The sequence below is a fragment of the Vipera ursinii genome (genome assembly GCF_947247035.1).
Source record: "Vipera ursinii genome assembly, chromosome: 7".
In the NCBI taxonomy this organism is placed as follows: domain Eukaryota; kingdom Metazoa; phylum Chordata; class Lepidosauria; order Squamata; family Viperidae; genus Vipera; species Vipera ursinii.
The window spans coordinates 54,790,955-54,812,950 of NC_139521.1; the positions used below are offsets into that span (position 1 = coordinate 54,790,955).

General features: G+C 45.7%; 1 protein-coding gene across 3 annotated transcripts in view; it reads left to right on the top strand.

Moving 5' to 3' along the window:
• The first annotated feature begins 2,252 nt into the window (after positions 1-2,252).
• The window catches only part of PITX2 (paired like homeodomain 2), a 41,348-nt gene continuing 21,604 nt past the window's right edge, over positions 2,253-21,996 (top strand). The window contains exons 1-3 of one of the 3 annotated variants that reach the window (XM_083367812.1): positions 2,253-2,709; positions 14,501-14,556; positions 15,338-15,475. In XM_083367812.1, the coding sequence (XP_083223938.1) occupies positions 14,511-14,556; positions 15,338-15,475 (184 nt within the window). In that variant the 5' untranslated portion in view covers positions 2,253-2,709; positions 14,501-14,510. Of the gene's footprint in view, positions 2,710-6,886; positions 6,903-9,012; positions 9,351-14,500; positions 14,557-15,337; positions 15,476-21,996 lie in introns of those variants that run through there. The other 2 variants (XM_083367813.1, XM_083367811.1) reach the window with 2 other exon arrangements.

The window sequence follows — 21,996 nt, forward strand, 5'->3', positions numbered from 1 at the left end:
TAAAGTATACCTATACAGTATGTATAAGAGGGATATCACCTAGGGGAAATTTTAGGGTAGAGATTGAAGTTAACAATCAAGAATATAATTTGCTTCTATCCTGTTTGCAGTTCTATACATATCAATGATCTTTATAAAAGACACTTGCTTTGTGGCGCGCTCTCTCTCTCTGTCTCTCTCTGTTTTTCTCCTCTGTTTTGTATTTTAATATTAGCTTTGCTACTATTGAAGATTGCCTGTTTTATCTCAACTGAAGGTCAGAGACCACTAGCAATTAATCAGAAGCATAGAATCCAAAAGCAACTGAAAGTGATCTACCATCCTAGAATCAGCCAATCTTTTTTGAAAAAGTAGAAGTCTACTGGTCTTTGATTTCTACAGATATGGTGTATGTAATGCTTCTTTGGACAATGATAAGTTCAATAATTAAGAACCATGCCCACTTTTTATGTGCATCTTATTCATATGGTTTCAGGCTGATTTTGATTTAGCTCTGCTACATTATTCTGTAAAACATCTGCTAATGATAATGTTTCACAAGGCAGACACTGGGAATGGTAGAACAATTTGACCGAAATGGTTGCATTTTGGAGAGGTTCCCCAGCAAATAGGGGGCCACTAACTGCTGATAAACTCAAAGGCAAAATCAAGATCACCTCTGAATCCAAAGAGAAATTGTGAAAAGTTTTGCTTGTTCTCCAAAGAGATCCTAGCATTATTCCTAGAGCTTTAAAAAATCTGTAAAACTTCCATTGGGCATTCTTGGTTTGATGTAAAACTTTCCTGGGAAGTTAAAGGCTGTATGTTGCAAAAACTTGGCATAGGGACAGTGGTTGCTTAAACAAGCATTTGGTTGGACCTAGTGTAATTAACAATGCAGTCTGACTGTAGGGAGAATAAAAGAGTTCTGTCCTGCTATTTGTCTTTTTTCACCCTGTGGAAAACTACTTTCTATGCTCCATTGCTGGATACTGACAGATACCAAAACAGTTTGACAACTGAACTATTTATAGTTCTGTCACTATCCTTCTAATGTCTCCCCTGCCGATTTTATTCCAAGGTCGAAGTCTGGGCAGGTTCTTCAAGTTTATTCAGTGTTCCTTTCATTGTGGTGATTTGTTTTAAACTTAAGATTCATCTCTTCCAGGAACACAGAGTTGCCTCGCGCTTCCTCCAGGCTCCTGGAGATGACCAAATTCTTCCCAAAGGTACGGGGAAAGGGGAGGGAGGGGAGACAAGTAGACACTTTAGTTCCAAAAGTTGAGAAGATTCTCCTCCTCTTTCATCTCTGCTGCTCGACTTTCCTTTTTGCAAAAAAAAAACCAACAACAACAGTAGTCGAGGGAGGGGGGCATTTCCTCCCCAGTTATTTATAATATCTTTAGCTGTCACCTAGCCCCGGCCCTGCCCGCCCTCCTATAATGGTGCTAAAGATAAATCTCTCCTGTGGAAACTGGAGAGAGAGAGAGAGAGAGAGAGAGAGAGAGAGAGAGAGAGAGAGAGAGAGAGAGAGAGAGAGAGAGAGAGAGAGAGAGAGAGAGAGAGAGAGAGAGAGAGAGAGAGAGAGAGAGAGAGAGAGAGAGAGAGAGAGAGAGAGAGAGAGAGAGAGAGAGAGAGAGGATCTAAAAACCTGGAGATGATGAGTAGGCAGCCCGGTGCCCTTCAGATCGTTGGGGGGGGGTGTTTCTCTCTTTCTGATGATTTCTGGCTCTTAGCCAGACTGGTAGGAATTGAAGTTCAAAACCGCTGGAATACAGCAGAGTGTTTATCTCTGGTAAGGACAGGTAGTTGCCAAAGCAGGAACCTGAGTAAATGGCACAATCCCCACGTCATCATCCCCCCCCCAGCCCCTGGTTGAGAGCTGCTGTGATCAACAGCAAAACAAACAAACAAACATACAGAACCCTTCGCCTGTTTTTTCACAAGCACCTTCGCTTCTCGTAAACCCGACATTCAGACAAGTTCAGGAGTGAAACCCGAGGAGCCCTTGGCAGAGCGGGGGGGGGTGGGGTGGGGGGGGAAACGTCGGGTCTTTGCTAACCCTCTTCCCCCACCCGCCCCAGACCCTGCAAACTTTCTCCCCTTCTCTCATTTTCCACTCTTCGAATTCAACCGGGCTGCTTAGACAGAGCCGAAGCCAGCTCGGACTTCTCTCCTCCGGGCAGCCTTCCCCAGCCGGGCGCCCTCCGGTTGGCTCCCTCCACAACAAGCGGGACCCGGAAGAAGGCGCGCTCGAGGCTCGATCGTTGGGGAGAGACTGCGGCTGGGGAGAGGAGGAGGCCGCCTGGAGCGGAGGGGGATCGCCCCGGGGAGAGAGAAAGAAGCCTGGAATAATGAAGCAAAGTTGCCAACCAGCAAAGCCTTCGGTGGCGGACTCTTTTTCCTCTCCCGGTTTTTTTTCCCCCCCAAGGCGTGAAGGTGGTAATTAAGGTCTGGGGGAGAGCGCCGGTCGGGTCACCTCCTCTCTCAGATCAGCCCCTTCTTTCAAGTGTCCTTCTGCGTGGCCAGAGATGACACCAGCAAATCAATAAGCGCTTGAAATGAAAGGGCGCTCCTGCCTGGGCCCCGAGGCGACAGATTTTTCCCACCGCCAGCCTGCCCGCGTTCCCTCCTCTTCGCCCGCTGCCTTCCCTGCAACTTGTGGCATTCCGCCGCGCCGCTTCGCCCCGTCCAGGAAGGGCCCCTTTCGCGCCTCTTCTCCGGACCCAGGTAAGCGCTCCCGGAAGCGGGCTTTTCCTCACGCCGCAGCCGAACCCCCTGCCTCCCGCCGGGGCTCGACGGCCTGGGAGGAGGGCGGGGAAGGAGAGCGGCCGGTCTAGAGGGAGACCTCGGATCTGGAGCGGCAGCTCTGGCCGCTGGCAAAGGCCAGCGACCCGGCGCGGAAAGGACTCTCTCTCTCCCTTTGTACTTCTTCCAGTCCGGTTGGCTTCGCTTTGGTTTTTCAAGAAGTCTCCGGAAACTGGGGGTGGGCGGGGGGGGGAAGACCCCCCCTTTTGTGTTTGCATGGATTGTTTTCTTCTGCCCGAATAGGTCCGGATTTGAACAATATTTCCACCTCCGCATTGTCTCTGGGGTGGGTGGGTGCGTGTGTGTGTGTGTGTGTGTGTGTGTGTGTGTGTGTGTGTGTGCTGGGGTATTTCCTAATTCTTTTCATTTCTTTATTAATTCCGAGCGTCGGGATGGGACGTTTTAATGAGGTCGTTCATTACTGAGTCCAGGCAGACATTTATATATTCTCTTAGCTGAAGTATTTAAGCGTTCCTGCTTTCGCAATGAGAACAGGCTACCGGAACACAGGAGGTAGCAGGATGGGTTTTAATTTATATGCAAATTAATGGGTCCGTTCGAAGGGTTTCCCACCCACCCACCCCCGTTTCTATTTGTCAGGAAATCCAGATGCCTAGACGAGTAATACGAAAATAAAATCATAAAGAAATATAAGGAGGAGGGGGAGGAGGAAAGGCAGAAGTCATAAAACAAAAATGCCACACGTGTGTTGTAAACTTCTGCCCCATTCGTAAAATTGGAGGAAGAAGGACTAAGACATAATTCAAAACTGGGGGAAAATAAGTAGAGATTCACTCTTTCACACTGATTAATATTCACCTGTCTTTAAATGCGCCAGGAAAGATGCAAAATCAAAGATATGTTTTTTTTCCCCCTTACTGCTGACATTTCTTCTCTTTCTCTTCTCAGTTTTCATATTTATCTCAATTCCTTGATAAAATCAGCTGAATATCTGTAAATGGAATTCTTATGAGGCATCCTCTTCATTTTTTCTCTCATTAGACTAAAGTGCTAGAATTTGATTTTAGTGTACTTAAGCTACTATGTCAAAAATTTTTAGTTTGCATTCCCCTCCAACGTTTTTCCCCCTCTTGGACGCTAACTGATCAGCAACATGTTTTTTTTTTCCTTCCAGTATTTGGTGTGCCTTAACTGTGATAAATTTTTAGACATTCTTATTGGGAAAAATAGGTAGATGTTAGATCAGCATATTTTCAGTAGCCGTAATCAAACTATCAAAAAAGATTTACATTCATTCACTTAAGAGAAATTGATTTCAAAAAGATTTCATTCTTGGCTAAGAGGCAATTGCATTCTTTGCGTGTTTGTTTGGGAATCGTAGCTTTGAACTTAATGCAGCTTACCAAATTTCATAGCACCAAGTTCTGGTGATTATGCCGCCTGGATCCCATCTCATGATCAGTCCCACTGAAGTTAGTGGGGAATTATTTCCTACTAAGCGAGGTTATTAAAGGATGTTGCATTTCCAGGATCAGCATTTTGATAAAAGAACAGTTTTTAACCATCAATTTAAATAAGTACAATCTAAAGGCAGTTACAATCGTTTCTGGGATCTGGAAGGGGAAATGATTTGTGGACGAGTCCACCTGATTCCGGAAGTCAAAGGCTTATATTTAGTTTGCTTTAATCCGATCATCACTTTTGAAGAAATAATGTTTTTTTTAAGAATCGCTCCCCGCAATATCGGTCGATTGGTAGACAATTAGTAGCCATTATAACTAATCGCCAATTGAAATTGGCCTTTGGGAATCTTTCTGGAGGTCTTTAATTTTTTTTAAGTATCCTTTTATTTCCTAAATAAACCAGAAGTCCTTTATTGGAAAATCAAATGCCCGAAATTTGCACTTGCAACTAACTCCACCTGCTTATTAACCAAGACTTCAACCCTGCCTTTGCTCAATTCGAGATTCATGGAAATCCGCGTAACAAAACTTCTTCGCGGCAAAATGACTTCGGGCGAAGAAAAGCTTTGCGAGAGCCGGAAAAAGAGCCGGAGACGGGAGAAGGGACTTTTGCAGCAAAGATGCTTTCGGAGTGTCCTCCTACAAGGGAGTCTCGGATAATAGCAGTATTTAAAAATGGTCTCTGGGAAAGTCATGCCCTGGTCGTGCAATCGTGTCACCACCGCATCCTCTTACAGAGGTAACCTTGAGATAACCCACTAGGGTCCACCTAATTAAGACGCTACACACTTCGTTTACGACCGTTTGCCTGCTCAGAAAAGCGGCTGGTGCTGTCTAGGACCAAAAGGGAAGAGTGTCTTCACCCTACCCAGGATTGTGTTTCATTTACTGGGAGAAAGAGAAAGGGTGCTGGGATGGGGGACGGAGGGGGGGGGAGGGATGAGAGGGAGAAAGAATTAAAATCCGTGTTATTAAAGCAGCTCCATAGTTTCCAGACAACCTTGCAGAAAACTCCTGTTTCGAGGCAGTCTGTCTAATGTATTCCCCAGCGATTCTGGGCATTAATTAGTTGTTTAATAGGAGTATGACTAAAAATGTAAAAGAAGGATTAGGAGCGTGAAACGTATGTCCAGCTTCTTCCACGCACTCGAGGAGGGAATGAAAATCACTCTGTATCTTATGTTTCTCTACCAGCCATTTGCATTTCCCACCAGCTGCTCACTTCAGCTGCACCCATTTCTAGCTAGCGAGAGAAGTGCCCGGCCCGAGCCGTTCTCCCGTCTGAAGCCCCGGCATTGAAGGGGCCAAGGGAGGCAGCCCGGGGAGCAACAGGGGTGGGGGAAGAAAACAACTGGAGTCCGACTGGCAGTCTGGCTAGGTAGCACAGACCGAGAGCCAGCCAGCCAGCCAGCCAGCCAGCCAACATTGGCTGGGGCTGGGGGGAGGGGGAACGGGGGGGGGGGAGGCGGAGAAGCAGGTCTGTGACAGATCCTAATCTGAAGTGCCTGAAAGAGGCAAGTGTTGGGGAAGAGGCGCGCATCTTTCCAGGGCTCGTGTTGGGAGGAGGAGCAGGAGAAGGAACAGCCGCCGCCGCCCCCCCTCCCCGGTCCTCAGACGAATTCAAAGCAAAGGCAGTCACAACACGGAGGTCTGTTTACCTTGGTTATTTTACCCTCCGTACATTAATTAGGTGTATGAAACACCAGGGTATTCCGGGAGGCGAAGGGCCGCCTGGAAGTTTCTGAAAGCCAAACAAAAGGCTTCATTCTCTCCTGCTCTGCCCACCCCCACCCCAGCCCCCATCTTCAAGATCCACCCACCCGCTCCACTTCACAGAGCGACCGAAAGAGAAATTTCAGGATTAACCCCCGTGGATTTATTTTCCTTCACGTTCCTTATTGCAAACAATAACTCGGGCCCCTGGCTCTCGCCAAGGACACGAATGTGGGTTGATCTGCTCCAGTTTCACACGTGCAGTTGGGAGTGGTGTGCGAACCGCAGTAAAACTATCCGATTCGTCCAACGCAAGGTGCCTGTTGTGGCCTATGGTGCACGTTTGAGGCTTGTAGAGTTTGCTAAATACCTTTGCCTTTTCAAATAAAATAGGTGGGACAAATGATGGGAGGAAGGTAATCCCAAAATGGCCTGAAAGTGGTAACACTGTATTTGATGTTTAGACACTAAGGAGATTTAAAAAAAAGTATCGTTGGAATCAGAATTTTCCTCACTAAAACAATTCCTGTGTTTCATAAATTAATCCTTCTCATGTTTATTCATATATATTTTTTTAATTTTTATTTATTTATTTATTTATTTTGCCTCCAAACAAATGGGCCTAGGTTTACAGCCACGCTGTAGGAAAGGATTTCCCTTTCAACAAAAGAAACGAAAATGCTTAAAAATTAAATGCAGGTAAATCAGAATCCATTAAGCCCCCATGTGTGTTTAGGTTTGTAGGCTGAGAACCAGACACTTCAAAATGGCGCCCATTTCTTTGCGTCAGAAACAACCCATTTCCCAGCTTCCAACTACTACTGTAAGAGAGTTGAAATTAGAGTGTCGAACTAAAACAACTTTTTTTTTTCATTTTTAGGTGGGGGAAGGAGAATTAGCTCTTTCAATTGCCGTACAATCGTTTGCCTTCCTTTTTCCCCCAAACACACGATCAAATGTAATGGGGATCTGAAAACGGTAACTGAATTGAGATTTAAAAACAGATTTTATTTTGAACGGCCTGTTGCGAGTGTGGAAGAAACGCCAGAACGCGGTCACAATTTCTTGGCAGCGTTTTAAGTGTAGTGTCTATAACCTAACTTTTGCAGTAATTAGCGGGTGGCATTTGTCTTTGTAATTGCTATGGTAGATCTTACTGGTATTTTTGGTTAATAGTTCAATATTCCTGATTCCCCTAATCAATCACCAACGTACACGGAAATTCTTGTGCACTATTTCTTCTTATTAGGAGCGAAGTAACCGAGCGGGCCGGATCTCCCGACGTTATTCTCTTTGCTCCCGAGGAAGCGCGCCTGGCCCGGGATAGCCCCCCCCCCCCGACCGCCTGTCCAGAAACCGCGCCAACTGCACGGCAGCTACGCCGTTGGGAAACCTGATTTATTTCTCCCTTCGCCTCGCGCCTCGTCATTTTAATAAATGAATGGTCGGCGACCCCGTGTGAACCTGCTGGGGGCAGAGAGAGCCGAGGAAATTCTACACTGCGAGGCGCTTCTGGGTCTCGTAGGTCCGCGGAAAACCCGGAGCGCCATCCTTCCTTTCGCGCCCCACGGCCGTCGCCGCCACCCACCTTTCCCAGCTGCAGACCGTAAAAAAAAAGAAAAAAAAGCGAAAAGGCCCCGTTTCCTGCCGAGTTTCAAGCCGGCTTGAATTTTGGGAAGCCCGGCGTAGGGGTGGACGGTTCCACCGCTCGACCCTGCCCTCGTACCGGGGCCTCGACCCTCCTTTGCCTTCCTCTACGCTCTCCTCTTTTGTTTCTTTCGCCGCCGGCTCCAGCGCTTTCCCTTCGCTGCGTCCCTAGCCCCGGCTTCGGAAGAGAAAGAGGTAGCTGAGCTTAGCGAAGGGAGGGCAAGCGGGCCTGTGGGGAGGGGGGGGGAAGGATTCCTCCTGGCCCGGCCTCGCTCCTTCCCCCGCGCGGAGGAAAACCTCTCGGCTTCCGACCGCCGCCTTTGCTCTGCGCCTCTTTTGCCACGCTTCTTTGACCCGCTGCCTTTTCTCTCGGCTTCGCTCCGCCGCATCTTTTTTTTTTTCCTTTTCCTTTTTCTTTTTTGACGCTGTGGACTATGGTATGCTCTCTCTCACACACACACACACACACACACACAGAGAGAGAGAGAGAGAGAGAGAGAGAGAGAGAGAGAGAGAGAGAGAGAGAGAGAAAGGAAAGAAAGAAAGAAAGAAAGAAAGAAAGAAAGAAAGAAAGAAAGAAAGAAAGAAAGAAAGAAAGAAAGAAAGAAAGAAAGAAAGAAAGAAAGAAAGAAAGAAAGAAAGAAAGAAACGCTCGTTCTGTCCCTCGGAAACTTTTAAGTGTTCTTTAGTGAAACTTGGAGCGCCTAAGGCAGGGGTCTTCAAACTTGGCCCTTTTATGACTTGTGGACTTCAACTCCCAGAATTCCTCAGCCAGCTTTTGGAATTCTGGGAGTTGAAGTCCACAAGTCATAAAAGGGCCAAGTTTGAAGACCCCTGGCCTAAGGACTCTGGGATGGGCTGTTCCTTCCCTCCCCCCCCCCCCCCCCCGTTCAGTATCTGGCTCCCTTTCCAGCGCCTCTTCTCTCTGTCGCGGCGGGTTTTAGGAATTTTTTTCTCCCTCCTCTGTCACCAGCTCGTTTCTGCCGAGCCCTGGGCTTTCGCTACACCGGCGTCCTCCACCTTATCTTGGACTACACTTCCCCTCCATCCCTGGCCCATAAGGCGTTGCAGTCCATTGCTTCCCTTGCGCCGGGGCTTGCGTGGAGGCGGCTTCTAACTTTTCTCTCCTTCGTCCGGGGTCCCTCCGTCCCGCCTTCCGCCCCCACAATCCCCTTTCTGGGGCGCCCTCCTTTCCCAGCAGCCGCAGCAGTAGCAGCAGCAGCTGGGCCGCCCCTGCCTTCTCCTCCTCCTCCTCCTCCTCCTCCTCCTCCTCCTCCTCCTCCTCCCCCCCCCACGTTATTCACCCCTACCTTTTCCCTCCCTCCCTCCCTCCCTCCCTCCGCTTGGCCGCCGACTTCAGTTTGGTGGAATCTCTGCTGACGTCACGCGACTCCCCCAGCCAAGCAGAGCGAGCCGAGGCGAGCGGAGTTTGAGCGGAACAGGAGCCGGAGGAGATCCCGAGCCAGGCAAGGGGAGCTGGGTCGCCCGCCGGGAAGCTGCCCGCTGTCGCCGCCGCCCATCCACCGGGGCCCGGCCTTCCCTCCCCTCCCTTCCGCGGGCTGTTCGACGCCCCTCTTCCTTCTCCCGGGGACCTTGCCGGGCTGCCGCCCTTCTCTTGACTCAGGCGGGCCTCGGGAGCTGCTGCTGCTGCTGCTCGGGGGCGCTGGCGGCGGGTGCGACCCTTTTCCCGGAGCCGCCCGGGGATTTGCTCAGCGCATCGAGATCCAGGACCCGTCCCCGCCGGAGCGAGGCAGGAGCCACCAGAGCCAACTGGAGCCGGTAAGCCCGATCCCGGAGGTCGGCCGCGGTGAGAGTCGAGGCGAGTCTGCAGATTGGGTCCACTTCGGGCGGATGGTCCCGGCCGGTGATTTGGCTCGCAAGGCTGGCTCTGAGACTTCGGCTTCCCTCGCTTCTCTCTCATTCCCAGGTTCTCCCCTGGCCCGACTTAGAGGAGCGCCCTTTCCTTCTGGTTTCCCGTCTTTTTCTTCTTTTCTTTTCCCTTGTGGCTGGTAAACACGTCTTGGCATCCTGGCCTTGCAACCTCCAAGGAAGGAAGGAAGGAAGGAAGGAAGGAAGGAAGGAAGGAAGGAAGGAAGGAAGGAAGGAAGGAAGGAAGGAAGGAAGGAAGGAAGGAAGGAAGGAAGGAAGATCCTTTTACGGAGCTTTCTCAAATGGAACCCTTTGCAAAATATGACTGATTAGCCTTGCGGGGGGGGGGGGGAGGCTTTAATGTTTTTCATCCAATCTTGGGAAAAGTCGAGGAGGCCCAAGTTGCCAAGGAATTGCCACAGTGAGGTTGAAACTTGCTCTATAACTGAATTAACTTTCATAAACTCATAATTACAATTACAATTAGTTTACACTCTGCTATGGTAAACCATGTGGTGCATCAGGATTCTGAAACTTGGGTTGCTTAATTGCTCAACGTTCTATTTGCTTCTTGTAGTCTCATGTTCTGAAGTTTGTGGCAGATTTGGGGGGGGGGTTGTTTTGTTTTGTCTTGTCTTGTCTTCTGACTCCACCATGTCCCTATTATTAAATCTGGTTTCTCTTCCAGAGGCAGCAGTAAGTTGTCTTTCTTTTATTTTTAAGGATCAGTAAAGGAGACCTAATTTAAGCAAGAGATCGGACAGGAAATTAATTTAATTAATTTAGATGGCTTCACAAAAGTTCCTCTATATTCCATGGCATGAATCCACTTTTGAAGAGAAATGCAACACGTTATTCGCTTAATTTTTCAAATATTCAAAATAATGAAAACAAATCCAGCTTTCTACAATTTCTGGCTATGGCTTTTGATGCCCATCGACTTTCTTGACCTAATTTTGCACTTTTTCAAATAGGTTATAGGTCTATCTAAAAAACCGTGAAAATACAATTGTGAGTCACTTGATATTGATGAGGGAAGAAAAAAAAACCAAATACCAAATTCTAATCTGCAATGCCATGTATTTCATTTTACATTTCTATAAAAAATGTACTTTAGTTTATTTTAGCTATTTTTGGTTAAAGTGTGTCTGTGTTGCTTATAAAAGCAATTTAAGTTTGTGAATTTAAAAAAATAAAATGAAAATAAGAGGCAAGTATATTAAGAAAATTGAGTCCAGAAAAGAATATGATTCTAGTTGTAATATTGATCGATGGACTCCAAATTATTTGGTAGGGGGTCCCATTTATTCTATTTATGGGATTATTTGCATGTACATATAAGCAGTCTAGCATCTGGGGCTAATATTAATAAAGCCTAACAGTCATTCCCAAGAGCCTTCTCCTGCCCCCTCCCCCAATTGGTAAATTTGCAGGTTAGGTGTTTAAAAATCAATATGGCATGGTCAGTTCTTTTTTCTTGGCAAAAATCATGGTTTCTTTCTTCTTTCTCAGTGCAGTCATAATCTTACTTGGCCATTAGTCTTAACTTGGTACTGCCTTCCATATAAATCTGTGTAAACTTCAGCTGCAAATTTCTTTATTTCTCATCTGTCAGAAATCCTTGCAATCAAATAAATATTTATATGCCAAAATAAGTAAGTACAATATTTTAAAACAAGGGATAAATAGAACTCCGGATATCGCATTTTTAGAATAATATTTTCTAGGGGTTCAATTTTTGGAAGTGAAGGACTTAAAGCAAAAAACTAACACCTTATTTATTTCTCTGTGTTCAATTAATTAGCCAGTAAGGCAAGCAAAGAGTCTGAGAATTTATCCTGGGAAACCGGCTTGACAAAAAACCACTTTAAGGACCCTCCAAGAGAAATTAAAAGGGACTCTTAACTGCCTTTCTCTAACAGTTTCACTACAGGTCTCAAATTAGGCCTCCATTATGGGGAAAGTGTCTCCTTTGCTTCTTCTATCCTTTTTTGTAGCTCAGAAGGTAAAGTGTTGGGGGCATCTTACATGTCAGACCTGCCTCCTGAAAAATAAAGAACTAGCCATGTACATTAAACTGAAGCAATATCTCAATTGCATCCATTGCTGGCACCCAGTTCTGCTTTAAGAGGCCTAGGAATAGCTGATGGCTTGGAAAGAAATCAGATGGCTTGACTCTGATTTGAGATTTTAAGGCCAGCCAGGGTGGGAAGAAGTCAGCAGTCTTACTAGCTTCTACGAGTTTTCTCCCTGGAGCAAGAAAACACATCTTCAACTGGAAAACAGTTTTCCCTGTGAGATGCATGCTTTGTAAGTCAGCTTAAAAAAGGATGGAAGGGTATCATCCTCATCATTAAGTCCAGGGGATTATTGTTCATCTTCCTGGCTGTTTCTGATTAGCCAGTTAGACAGAGCTGTCCTGTTCCCCAAGGATTTCTGAGAAGGCTCAGAGGGATAAGTTGGTTAAGGGTAAGCACCCATTAATACACTGAAAAAGTGGAAGGGGATTTTGGGGAATCGGGATGTTAAATTATCCAACAGAAGAGGACATGCAAATTTTCTATCAAAATTACCATAAGTAAACATTTGAAGCCTGGACTAATAACCTCCCATCTGTGTTACTCCATATCGAGTTAGTTGAGAGCGCTGGTAATGATTTTTGTAATATCTCCCAAACAGACGTCTCAATCAGGCACTAATTTTGTGCCTTTTTTCTTTCTTTCTTATTGCCTCTTTTTTAGCGTTGTGTTGTTAGTTCTGTTCCGTTTCATGTTCTCTGTTCATTGTTCTCCGTTCTTTTTTCCCCGTTCTGTTATGTGTTATCTCTCTTCTGTTAAGTTTCAAAAGAACTTTTCAGAAGAGTTAAAAGCCGAAGGGAAAGTGGCATCTAAAGTGTTAGCAAGGCAGCCCCTCGTCCAGCCAAAGGAGGAAGGCGGAGAAGGGGAGGGGTACACTGCCTTCCTTGCTTGCCCCTGTTTCCTCTCCATCCCAAAAGGGCCTCTGCTGGAAGCTGCACCAGAGATGGTGTCTCCTCTACCTGGAAAGAGATCTTCCATTCTCTGCCAATAAGCCAGAGTCCCTGGAGAGTGGAAATTCAGACCCAGACCTTCCTCTTTTGAAAGGCCAATCCACACGTGTGATTTATAGCAACCTCAGCCAATCTGGGCTGCGGCAGTACAAAGGCTATAGTGGCCTGGCCATGGCTGAGTGAAGTAGACACTGCACATCTTTGAAAATGGAAAAGGACACCCACCTGCTCGTGCCTCTTGAAAAGAATGCCCCTTCCCACCTGGTGGAGGTTGACTGACACCTATCAAACCTTCCTGCTCCCTTATGTAAATTACAGCATTTTTATGCTGAATATCTGGATGTAGTCTCCTGTCTCAAAGATGTCAGCTATTGCTTTATTCCAGTGGATTTGGACAAGACTAGCATTGCATAGGATCAGGCTGAGTGAGCCCTTGTTAACTCACCAGCGGCCCAGGTTTGGTTTTATTTGGAACTCTGTTGCACTGAATCACTTTGGCTTTGCTTTCAGGTAAATGCCCAGCCTTAAGGCCATAATTTTGTGAAGGAGACTGCAGGCTCCCTTCAAGTCCTTGGGTTGAGTTTCTCAGTGAAATCAAAATAAAATCCAGCAAGTTTAGAGGAGCCCATTTCTAGGAAAACAGACTGTACTGTATTAGCCGGGGGTCTCCCCATCACGAATGAATGGATGGGAAAATGTGCAATTTCCAATGTAAGAGGAAAAAGTTCATTTTGGGTAGTTAAATTGAAGCAGGCTGTTTATGACACACAGAGGAGGGAATAGAACTTTCCTACAAATGCATTTTTATTTCACTGATTCAAGAGGTGTCTTCTTCCCTTTGCTCAGGATCCTTCCTCCTCCTCCTCCTCCTCCTCCTCCTCCTCCTCCTCCTCCTCCTCCTCCTCCTCCTCCTCCTCTATGCTGCATACAGCATCCCTATTAAAAAAAACTCTGTGAGAAAATCCACTTTTCTTTCTAATTATAACCCCTACAGATCTATGTGCATTGAAAAGGTTCTGTCAGGAGACAAATATCCTGGGGCCACCGGGCATTTGTCAGATTCCAGGCGTGAAATGTTGCACGTGAATTCACATTAGGTTTACATCAGTGGACTTGATGTGTGTGTGTGTGTGTGAAATGAAGTTTTCAAAATGAAGTTTATGCAGAGTCAGAATTCAAATTCAATGAATGAGAAAACTAGATGGCCTTAAATTTCTTTTAAAGACAAGGCTTAAATCACTAGTCAACCTGATTGCATGAATTTAATCTTTTATTTCTTTGCTTGGAGCATCAGAATTTAAAGCATGGGAAGTACATCTGCTTCATTGAGCTGTACAGATGAAAGAGATATGCAAATGTATATCCACACACACAAATGCCACATGGGGGGGCAGGAGGAGGTTACAGAGGTAACCTCAAATCAGGGCTGTGCACAGGGTCTGATCAAAAGAGTTGATACATTTGTAGGCAAAATTTGGATTGTGTGATTGTCACCATCTTGACTTATTTTTTAACCACACCCTGTGGACACCTCTGGAGCTAAGCATTCTTCTTCCAAATGTCTCCTCCTGGGATTTTTATACTAGCTTTTTCAGTCTGATACCTTACAAGCCCTTTCCCCCAATTTCCAGATTTCGGTATGCTAGCTGGCATCTACCGGAGCTTAAATCAAAGTATTTGGCTGGAAATTATGGGAAATTGAAATCAATCTTTAGGTATAAACTTTATTGCAATTTCGTTGTGATTTTTATGTATTTATTCGTTATATTTATGGTTTTATTTTAAGGGCAACACCCAGGGTCACCTTGGAGCGAGATGGGCGGCAAACAAATTTAATAAATAAATAAATAAATAAATACACGTCTAGAAGGGCTAGATTTTTCTTCCCCATCCATTACTCACTTTCTTTTGTGACGCAGCCGATTGTTTTGTTGTTCTTTAACGCGTTATTGTGGTTGTTTTCGTTTGACTTCATGAAGCTGACGTTTCTTTCGCACGTCATCTCAATGCCAATACGTCTAATGTTTTGCAGGTAACGGGTTATGGAGTCCAACTGCCGTAAACTTGTATCGGCTTGCGTCCAGTTAGGTAAGAAAAATGTTTCGCCCCGAAATTGTCTTTTGTTTTTGTTTTTTTGTTTTTTTTTCATTTAACCAGAACGACTTAAGGAAGGTCGAAATTTGCTTGCGCGCCGTTTACTTGTTGACTGTTTTCAGACAAGAGACCTTAAAGATCGGGAGAAGCGGGGCGGCGGGGGGGGGGGGAGCGTATATACCGGTATCTGTACTGGGTGCTGAGCTGAGTCAGGGGCAAAATGCGGGGCTCAGAAGCCCACCGACAATCCCGTAGCTCCCCCCTTCCCCCCCCTCCCGTTGGTCGGGCGAGAATTAAAGCGTCCTCCGTCAGTCAAACGCTGCCCAGGACGCTTGTTCCCCTTCGGGGGGGGGGGGTTGTAGCCAAAAGCTTCGTGGCTCTCGAACTGAAAAGAGCCGCGCGCCTTCCAGCCCCGAGCCAAGCGCCCTTGCAGTTCGAGGGCCCGGTTCCCCTCGCTCTTCTGTCTCGGACCCCAGTTGAGGAGGACAAGCAGCTCCTTTGGGAGGGCGACGGAGGGGAGGAGGGGCGGGAAAGAAGGACCGCGGAGGTCCGGAGAAAGCTGGAGGACTGCGGGGTTCTCAAAGGGGACCAGCGCCTCCACCTTCGCGCATGCTGAGCCAGCCTTTCCCAGTGGCCACGGTGCATCCCTTAGGCCCCCAAGCCCCATCATTCCCAGCTAGCCTAGCTTAGCCAGTGAGAAGTTTAGATTCTCCCCCCACCCCACCCCAACCTTCCCTCTGCGGAACAAACAGGCCCCTTTCTCTTTCCCTCCTAGGGGTGCAGCCTTCGGCGGTCGAATGTCTCTTCTCCAAAGACTCTGATATTAAAAAGGGGGACTTCGGCGAGGCTCCGGAAGGCAGGAAGGAGGCTTCCAGCAGCAAACTCTTCGGCAGGCCCCACCCCAGCGCCAACGGTGAGTCTAGGCGGCCCGCCTCTGCCTGTTAGCAAGGAGGGGGGAAATCGGCGCCCCCCTACCGTGAAATTTCCCCCCCGGGGCTCTAAGGAGGGCCAGTTCAGGGATCCCACGACAAAGACAAGCTCTTTGCTGCGCCCGGAAAAGATCCCGGGGATGGCCGCCGCAGTGAGAATTGGGGGGGGGGCATGGTGGGAGAGCCAAAATGGGGGGGTCTCCCCTCTTTTCCGAAGCTTTCTGAGCAGCTGTTGGCTCGTCTGCGGCGACCCGGGCGAGGGTTTTGCGCGCTCCCCCAGCCTTCCTCGCGGGGCGGCGAGCTGAAGGCGGTGCAAGGGCGCCCTCTGCTGTTTAAGGGTGGGCGCGGCGCGGAGAGCCGCTCGGTGAAAATGAGCTTGTGGCAAAGGGAATTTGATCGGGGGTTTTCCTGGAGACGGGAAATATTTGCATGGAGCATGTATATTTGCCAGAAAATGCCACCCCTGGCGATTTTCTTTTACCAAAAAAAAAGAAAAGAAAGAAAGAGAGAGAGAGAGAGAGAGACCGTACCGTCTGTATCGTCCCTGAAATCGAAGCGTTCATCAACAAAGATACAACTATCGCTACAAAGCTAGCAATAATGGTAGGTGTGTAGCAAGGAGGACGTAGTAGGCTGTTGTGGCGGGGTTAGGTCTCTGCTTTTTTTTTGCCATCGTCGGGAAAAAATACAGGTGGCCTTTTTCTTGCTTCTTTCAGTTAAGTATCGATGTTTATTCAAAAATATGTCCCAGTGTATTTTTTATAAAAAAAAAAAACAGCTTCGTAATAAAGCGAGTTTAGCAGCCTGAATTGCTTCCCAGTCCAAAATGCACCTTGGGAAAAAGAAGACAAAAAAAGCCCCTGGAAATAAAAGTAAACGAGGCCTCTTTTTTCAGTAGTATAGCTACATTACAATCATAAGATGGCTCTGGCTGTTCTTGTTTTTAGAAGGCAGTTGTGTTTAATTAGCAGAAATGCCATTTCGTTAATACCCCGAGATAATAACAACTTTCTTTGGAGCGTTGTTTATGCAGATGGGCCCGGTTGTTTATGAGAAATCGCACGAATCGTAATTCCAATTGCTTCCTAATTGGAAAAGCTCCACTAAGTTCCAGTGGCACATCCTCCCTCTCAAGAAAGTACCGGGCAGAAGTGCCACTCAAGTTGTTTCAAAAGCATCACTACACACAATTGCGTAGGAAGGGGATTAGACAGTAGCTCGCAATACCACACTATTGCCCCACTGGGGTCATTTTAGCGCAAACGAATCTCTTCCACACATGCCGGCGGCAGAAAAAGAGACGTTGACGGGGCATGTTCGCGCTGCGGTTGGTAAAAGAGGGGGGGGGTGGAATCTGCCTTCCCTGTGACCCCCCCCCCCCCTTCACCTGAATTTGCAGCTCCTACGATTCCCAGCCAGGGGATCCATTGCCGGGAATTGGAGTGCAGTTGACAGTGTCGATTCAGGATGGTCAGAGTGGTAACTTAGCACTTTTGCACGGAAAAGTCTGCCACTCTTTCGGGGGCTGCCCGGTTGGTTGAAAGAACAATGTTTGCCATAGAGATTTACTGCCAAGAGAGCGTACACAAACGCGTACTAGTTCGGGGCAATTGCGCTGAATGGTTTGCATCGGGGCGAGGGTCTCAGCTATTCCAGCGATGAGTAAAACGCGGCTGGGCGCGAACCTCCTGTTTGCCTGCCAAACGCGCGCAGGAACGGTGGCATTTGCCGCCGTGGAATTGCGCCCGTGCAAGAATTTGCCCGCCACCCTTGAAAACCCTTTGTAAGACAATAAAAGCGAATTGGCTGGAGGCCTGTGTCTACGCGCCGAACTCACCAAAGAGACCGTCATCCTAAAGTGTTTTGACCCGAAACAAGGGGGCATAATTTCCAGGCGAAAGATCCCTCGGTAGGGGAAAATGCAAGGGACGTCTCTTGAGGATGACGAGTCGGGAAATCACGTTGAAAGGTACGTTAAAAGGTGTTTAAAACAACAACAACAACAAACCCTTTTCCAGGAAGAGCCAAGTGTTGAAGAAAGCCAGTTCAGGGATCAGGGTTGTCTGCTGAGATCAGATCCAGGCGCGGGATCTGATCTTGACTTAGGAGGGAGACGGGACCTTCAACAGAAAAGTACCTCCATATTCTGGGGATGCTCCCAGTCGAATTAGGTGGAAACTTCTAAGCCTAGCAGAAACGTTCTTTTCCAGAGTGGCTACCCTTGCACCCAAACAGAAGACATTGGCTGCAGAGCCGTGACTAGATGAGTTTGACTTCTAGCTAAAGAAACGTTGAGGATGTTTTTTTTTTCCCATCACGACCCACCCCCACCCTCCCGGAAAAGAAATTTTTGTAATTTTTCTAACCATTCATTCTGCATCACGAGTTTTTTACCCTGTTCATTTCCTGTCCTATGCAATACGCCACAAGGTCTTTTTTACTCTCTTGAATTAGAAATGAAATGGCTAAATAAAAAGTAAAGGTTGTTGTTGCCTTTTTTATAGAAAAAATAGAAAATCATCTTAAATTAAAGGTGGAATTAAAAAAAACAAGTTTTTGTACTAAGCTAAGGACCAGATGGTATAATATTGGGAAGAGAATCCAGGGCTAAATATATCCTACCTAAGAATGATGGAGTTGTCCATAGGACTCAACTGCTGCGGGGTGTGTGTGTGTGTGTGTGTGTGTGTGTGTGTATTCAAAATGGTGACAGTCTTGAAAGGCAGAATTCTGGGTGATCATTATTTATTTATTTATTTATTTATTTATTTATTTATTTTATTTCTATACCGCCCTTCTCCCGAAGGACTCAGGGCGGTGTACGGGGCAATTATGGAAAGATTCTTAACTAAACTTTTTGGACTTCAGGTCTGCTCAGACCTTTATTTTCCAGGTATGTGGAACTAAATTATGTGGGCTAGGAATTATCACAGTTGCAATTCTAGATATCTGGAAGGCAAGTGATTCAAGAAAGCTGGGGGTGAGATTCAAACCTTCAGCTTGTGGAATTTAAAACACATAAAGTGATAAGATGCATCTGTCCAAATGCCATAGAAGTTAAGAAGAAAGACTTCAGGAAATGTTTAACACAAGTGACTTTGAAATAAAGATAACTCAAAAATTTGCTTTGCATCCTCTATCCTTCCCCACTTCCTGCTTTCCTTCATGCAGTATAAATAGGACTTACTACTGATGTGGACCAATCTTATTCCCAAGTAAAATGCATAGGATTACTGTTTTCAGCAGCTTCTCTATGCTTGGCAAAAAGAGCCTCAAAAACAGGTCTGAAACAGATTTCTGATAAATGCCTCAGTGAAATGAATGGCCACTGTCCCTAGTAAAATCATCTTAAGCAGCCAGTTAGTTTCAGGAAGGATTGTGAGTCCTTTTCATTCCAAAGTCTATTTGGCAAAGTGATAAAGAAAGGTAGCTTCCATTGATAAGAGGTTAGGCCACTCCATTGCCATCTCTTGTCTGCTTGCATTCCTGGCCTCATCACTTAAGCGTTCATCATCAAAATTAAGGATTCATTTTGTTAAAGAAGATATTTTGCATTGGAACTCATACATCTCCCTCCAGTTTGTTTGTTTTAAATGCAGTAGGAAAGTTGATGGCTAGCAAAACTTAGAACAATTTGCAAATGTCACAAAAATACCCATATTTTGATTACGCTAACCAAATATTCATCAACTTTCCCATCCCAGGACTTTTCAGACTTGCTGGACCACCACTACTCATAATCTCTAGGGGGGGTTTGGCCAATGGTTGAGGACGATGGGTGCTGTAGATGAGAGAATATGTGGTTCAATACATTCTCAACAACCTCACTGGGTGGCAGTGAGCAGTTTGTAAAACTAGACATTCTTCTTCCAACAATACACATTTAACTTGTGAATAAATCTTGAGTTCAGTGGGGCTTACTTGTGAATAAATATATGTATGATCTTGCTATCAGAATAACTGAAATGCAAATATTGCTGACTAGTTTAATTCAATTATTTGGAATATGTTGAAGAGTATCCAGAACGTAGTTCTATGATCAAGTCAATGACATCTGAGAACTCTAACCTTAAGATGTATTTCATCCAAAGGTCTTGGAAAGACTTTTGGACTTCCTGCAATCCTTAAAACTAATTCTCCAAGCAGATGCAATTCCAGGCAAGGCTTTACTTAAGCAGGAGGGTCTGAATTCACTGGATTGGGTTTTGGTTTTTAAAAAAGGTTCCAGTTGGGACAACCCTGTTTGTGACAAACCAGTTTTTCTAAGTCTGGGTGGGATGTTTGCTAAACGAGCTTCATAGAAAGTAAGCTGCCCTGAACTTAGGGGGGGAAAATGATGGTATCCTGACTAGTGCTTAAATTTAAGCTACAAGCATTTAATTGAAATCTTAATGTCCAGGTAAGCCAGGCAAATGTGAACATTACTTATTTTAAAAGTCTAATTCAAAGAAGTACTGAGAAAGGTTTACAAGCTAAGTTGCCTATTTATCCTTCTTTCTTTCTTTTTAAAGGAGAAATGTTGTTAAGGGGATTAATTCTTCATAGATTTTAAATATGTTAATTGACCCCAAACAATGCCTCAGTTCAGCACCACCTAGCTTAAATTTGTTGTTGCTGATATTGTTGTTTTTCAAACAGGCATTTTACTTGTAAAAGACAATACTTTTTAAAAAGATAATATTAGTGACTGCACAAGGTGTAACATTAAAATATTCTATCATCTATCTATCTATCTATCTATCTATCTATCTATCTATCTATCATCTATCCATCCATTTGTTCTTGTATTCATACCAGTATGATGTTCTTGCTGTAGTATTGTTGTTATTATAGACTGCAAAGATTGGACTGCTTTTAAATTAAGACTATGTATTTGTGTCTGTATTGAATTATTGATTTATATCCCAATGTTTACAAAAGTCTCTCCTCAAATTTTTCCACAACAGCCCTGATGGGTAGATTAGACTGAAAGAATAATTGGCTCAAAATCACTCAGTGAGCTTCTAGGGTTGGGGGTAAACTTTCATCTGAGTCTGCTCAGTCTCGGCCTTTACCTTCACCATCAACAATATTGAGTGATTCCAACTGATTCCAATCAGTTTGGAATGTCAGATCATATTATCTCAGTCCAAATTGATGATGGTAATTTTGGAGTAAAAGTACATTCTGCACCAATGTGTAATGATCCAAATGAGTCCTAAACCAAATAAAATGGGCATTTGATTCAAATTAAATTCCAAATCAATTTTAGCCAGATCAGACCAATTCATCAATTTGTAACATTTATGTTCTGCTTTCCATCTATAGGTGATACACGTTAGCATATGGATATCAGAAAAGCTAACTGAATCAGACCAAGAGTATTTTTTTTGTTTGTTTGCCTTTGTTTCCATGTCAATGGGATGCCTTAGTGCAGCGATGGTGAACCTTTTAGAGACCGAGTGCCCAAATTGCAACCCAAAACCCACTTATGTATCGTCAGGTGCCGGGTGGGCGTGGCCCTTTGGGTGGGCGTGGCTGCAATGGTAACGGCAGGCTGGGTGGGACTAAAAAGTTCCATCAGTCAAATCCAACTTTACGAGATCTTTTTTTTCCCCTCGAGAAGTTGAAATTGATTGATTGATTGAACCTTTTTTTTCTTTCTTGCACATGGCTGCGGAGGCCTAAAGTGAAAAAAAAACCCAGTTGAAGGCCTAGGACTGGGGCGACACTCTGCGTGCCACCTTTGGCACCCGTGCCATGGGTTCACCACCACGGCCTTAGTGCAATGCCTCTGGTCAACTGATAGTAGGAATGGTATATTTTTATGCATTCGTCCTAAGAGTCATTAATAGTCTTATTACTCAAGTTGTCTCTGTCCCCCACATCTTTTAAGACTTTTTAAAATGTTCTCCTGTATAGAAATTCATTTTGTATTAATGCAGGCACTGAAATGTGTAACGTATTGAGCAACATTTACTAGGTCAGATAATGTATTTTGCATTTCAATTATGAAAAAAATCCACCAGACAACCACAAGACTTAATAGTGCTGTGAGAGAAGGAGTTGAACACCTTCTGAGTAGATCTCCCCAATGAACTGGGACCTAATGTTGATATTGGGGAAGTCAGTCATCTGAGTTGAGTGGGAGTAGTTTCCAGAGAAATGCTGGATTAGGCATTAAGTGAGCTTTGGGAGTACACCTTTAAGTCTGTCCCAGGAAAAACTCCCATTGATTTCAACTTACCTGTTTTGAATGGACATACATCCAATGCAGGACATACAAGTTATCTGAGGGATCATCTCAGCTCACTGGAATTAGCCCATCCTACTCATCCCACTTGTGCCGGCATAGGAGGCGTGCTGTGGATCCCATCAGCTCAATTATTCCAGTTGGGTGGGTTCCAGCAGAGGTTCCTGCCCTCTGGAACATCTTGCCCTTCCCATGTGAGGTTGGCCCCAATGCTCCTACCCTTTCCCAAGGCCTAAAGTCCTGGCTCTGACAGTTGGCCTGGGGCCCCAGTGG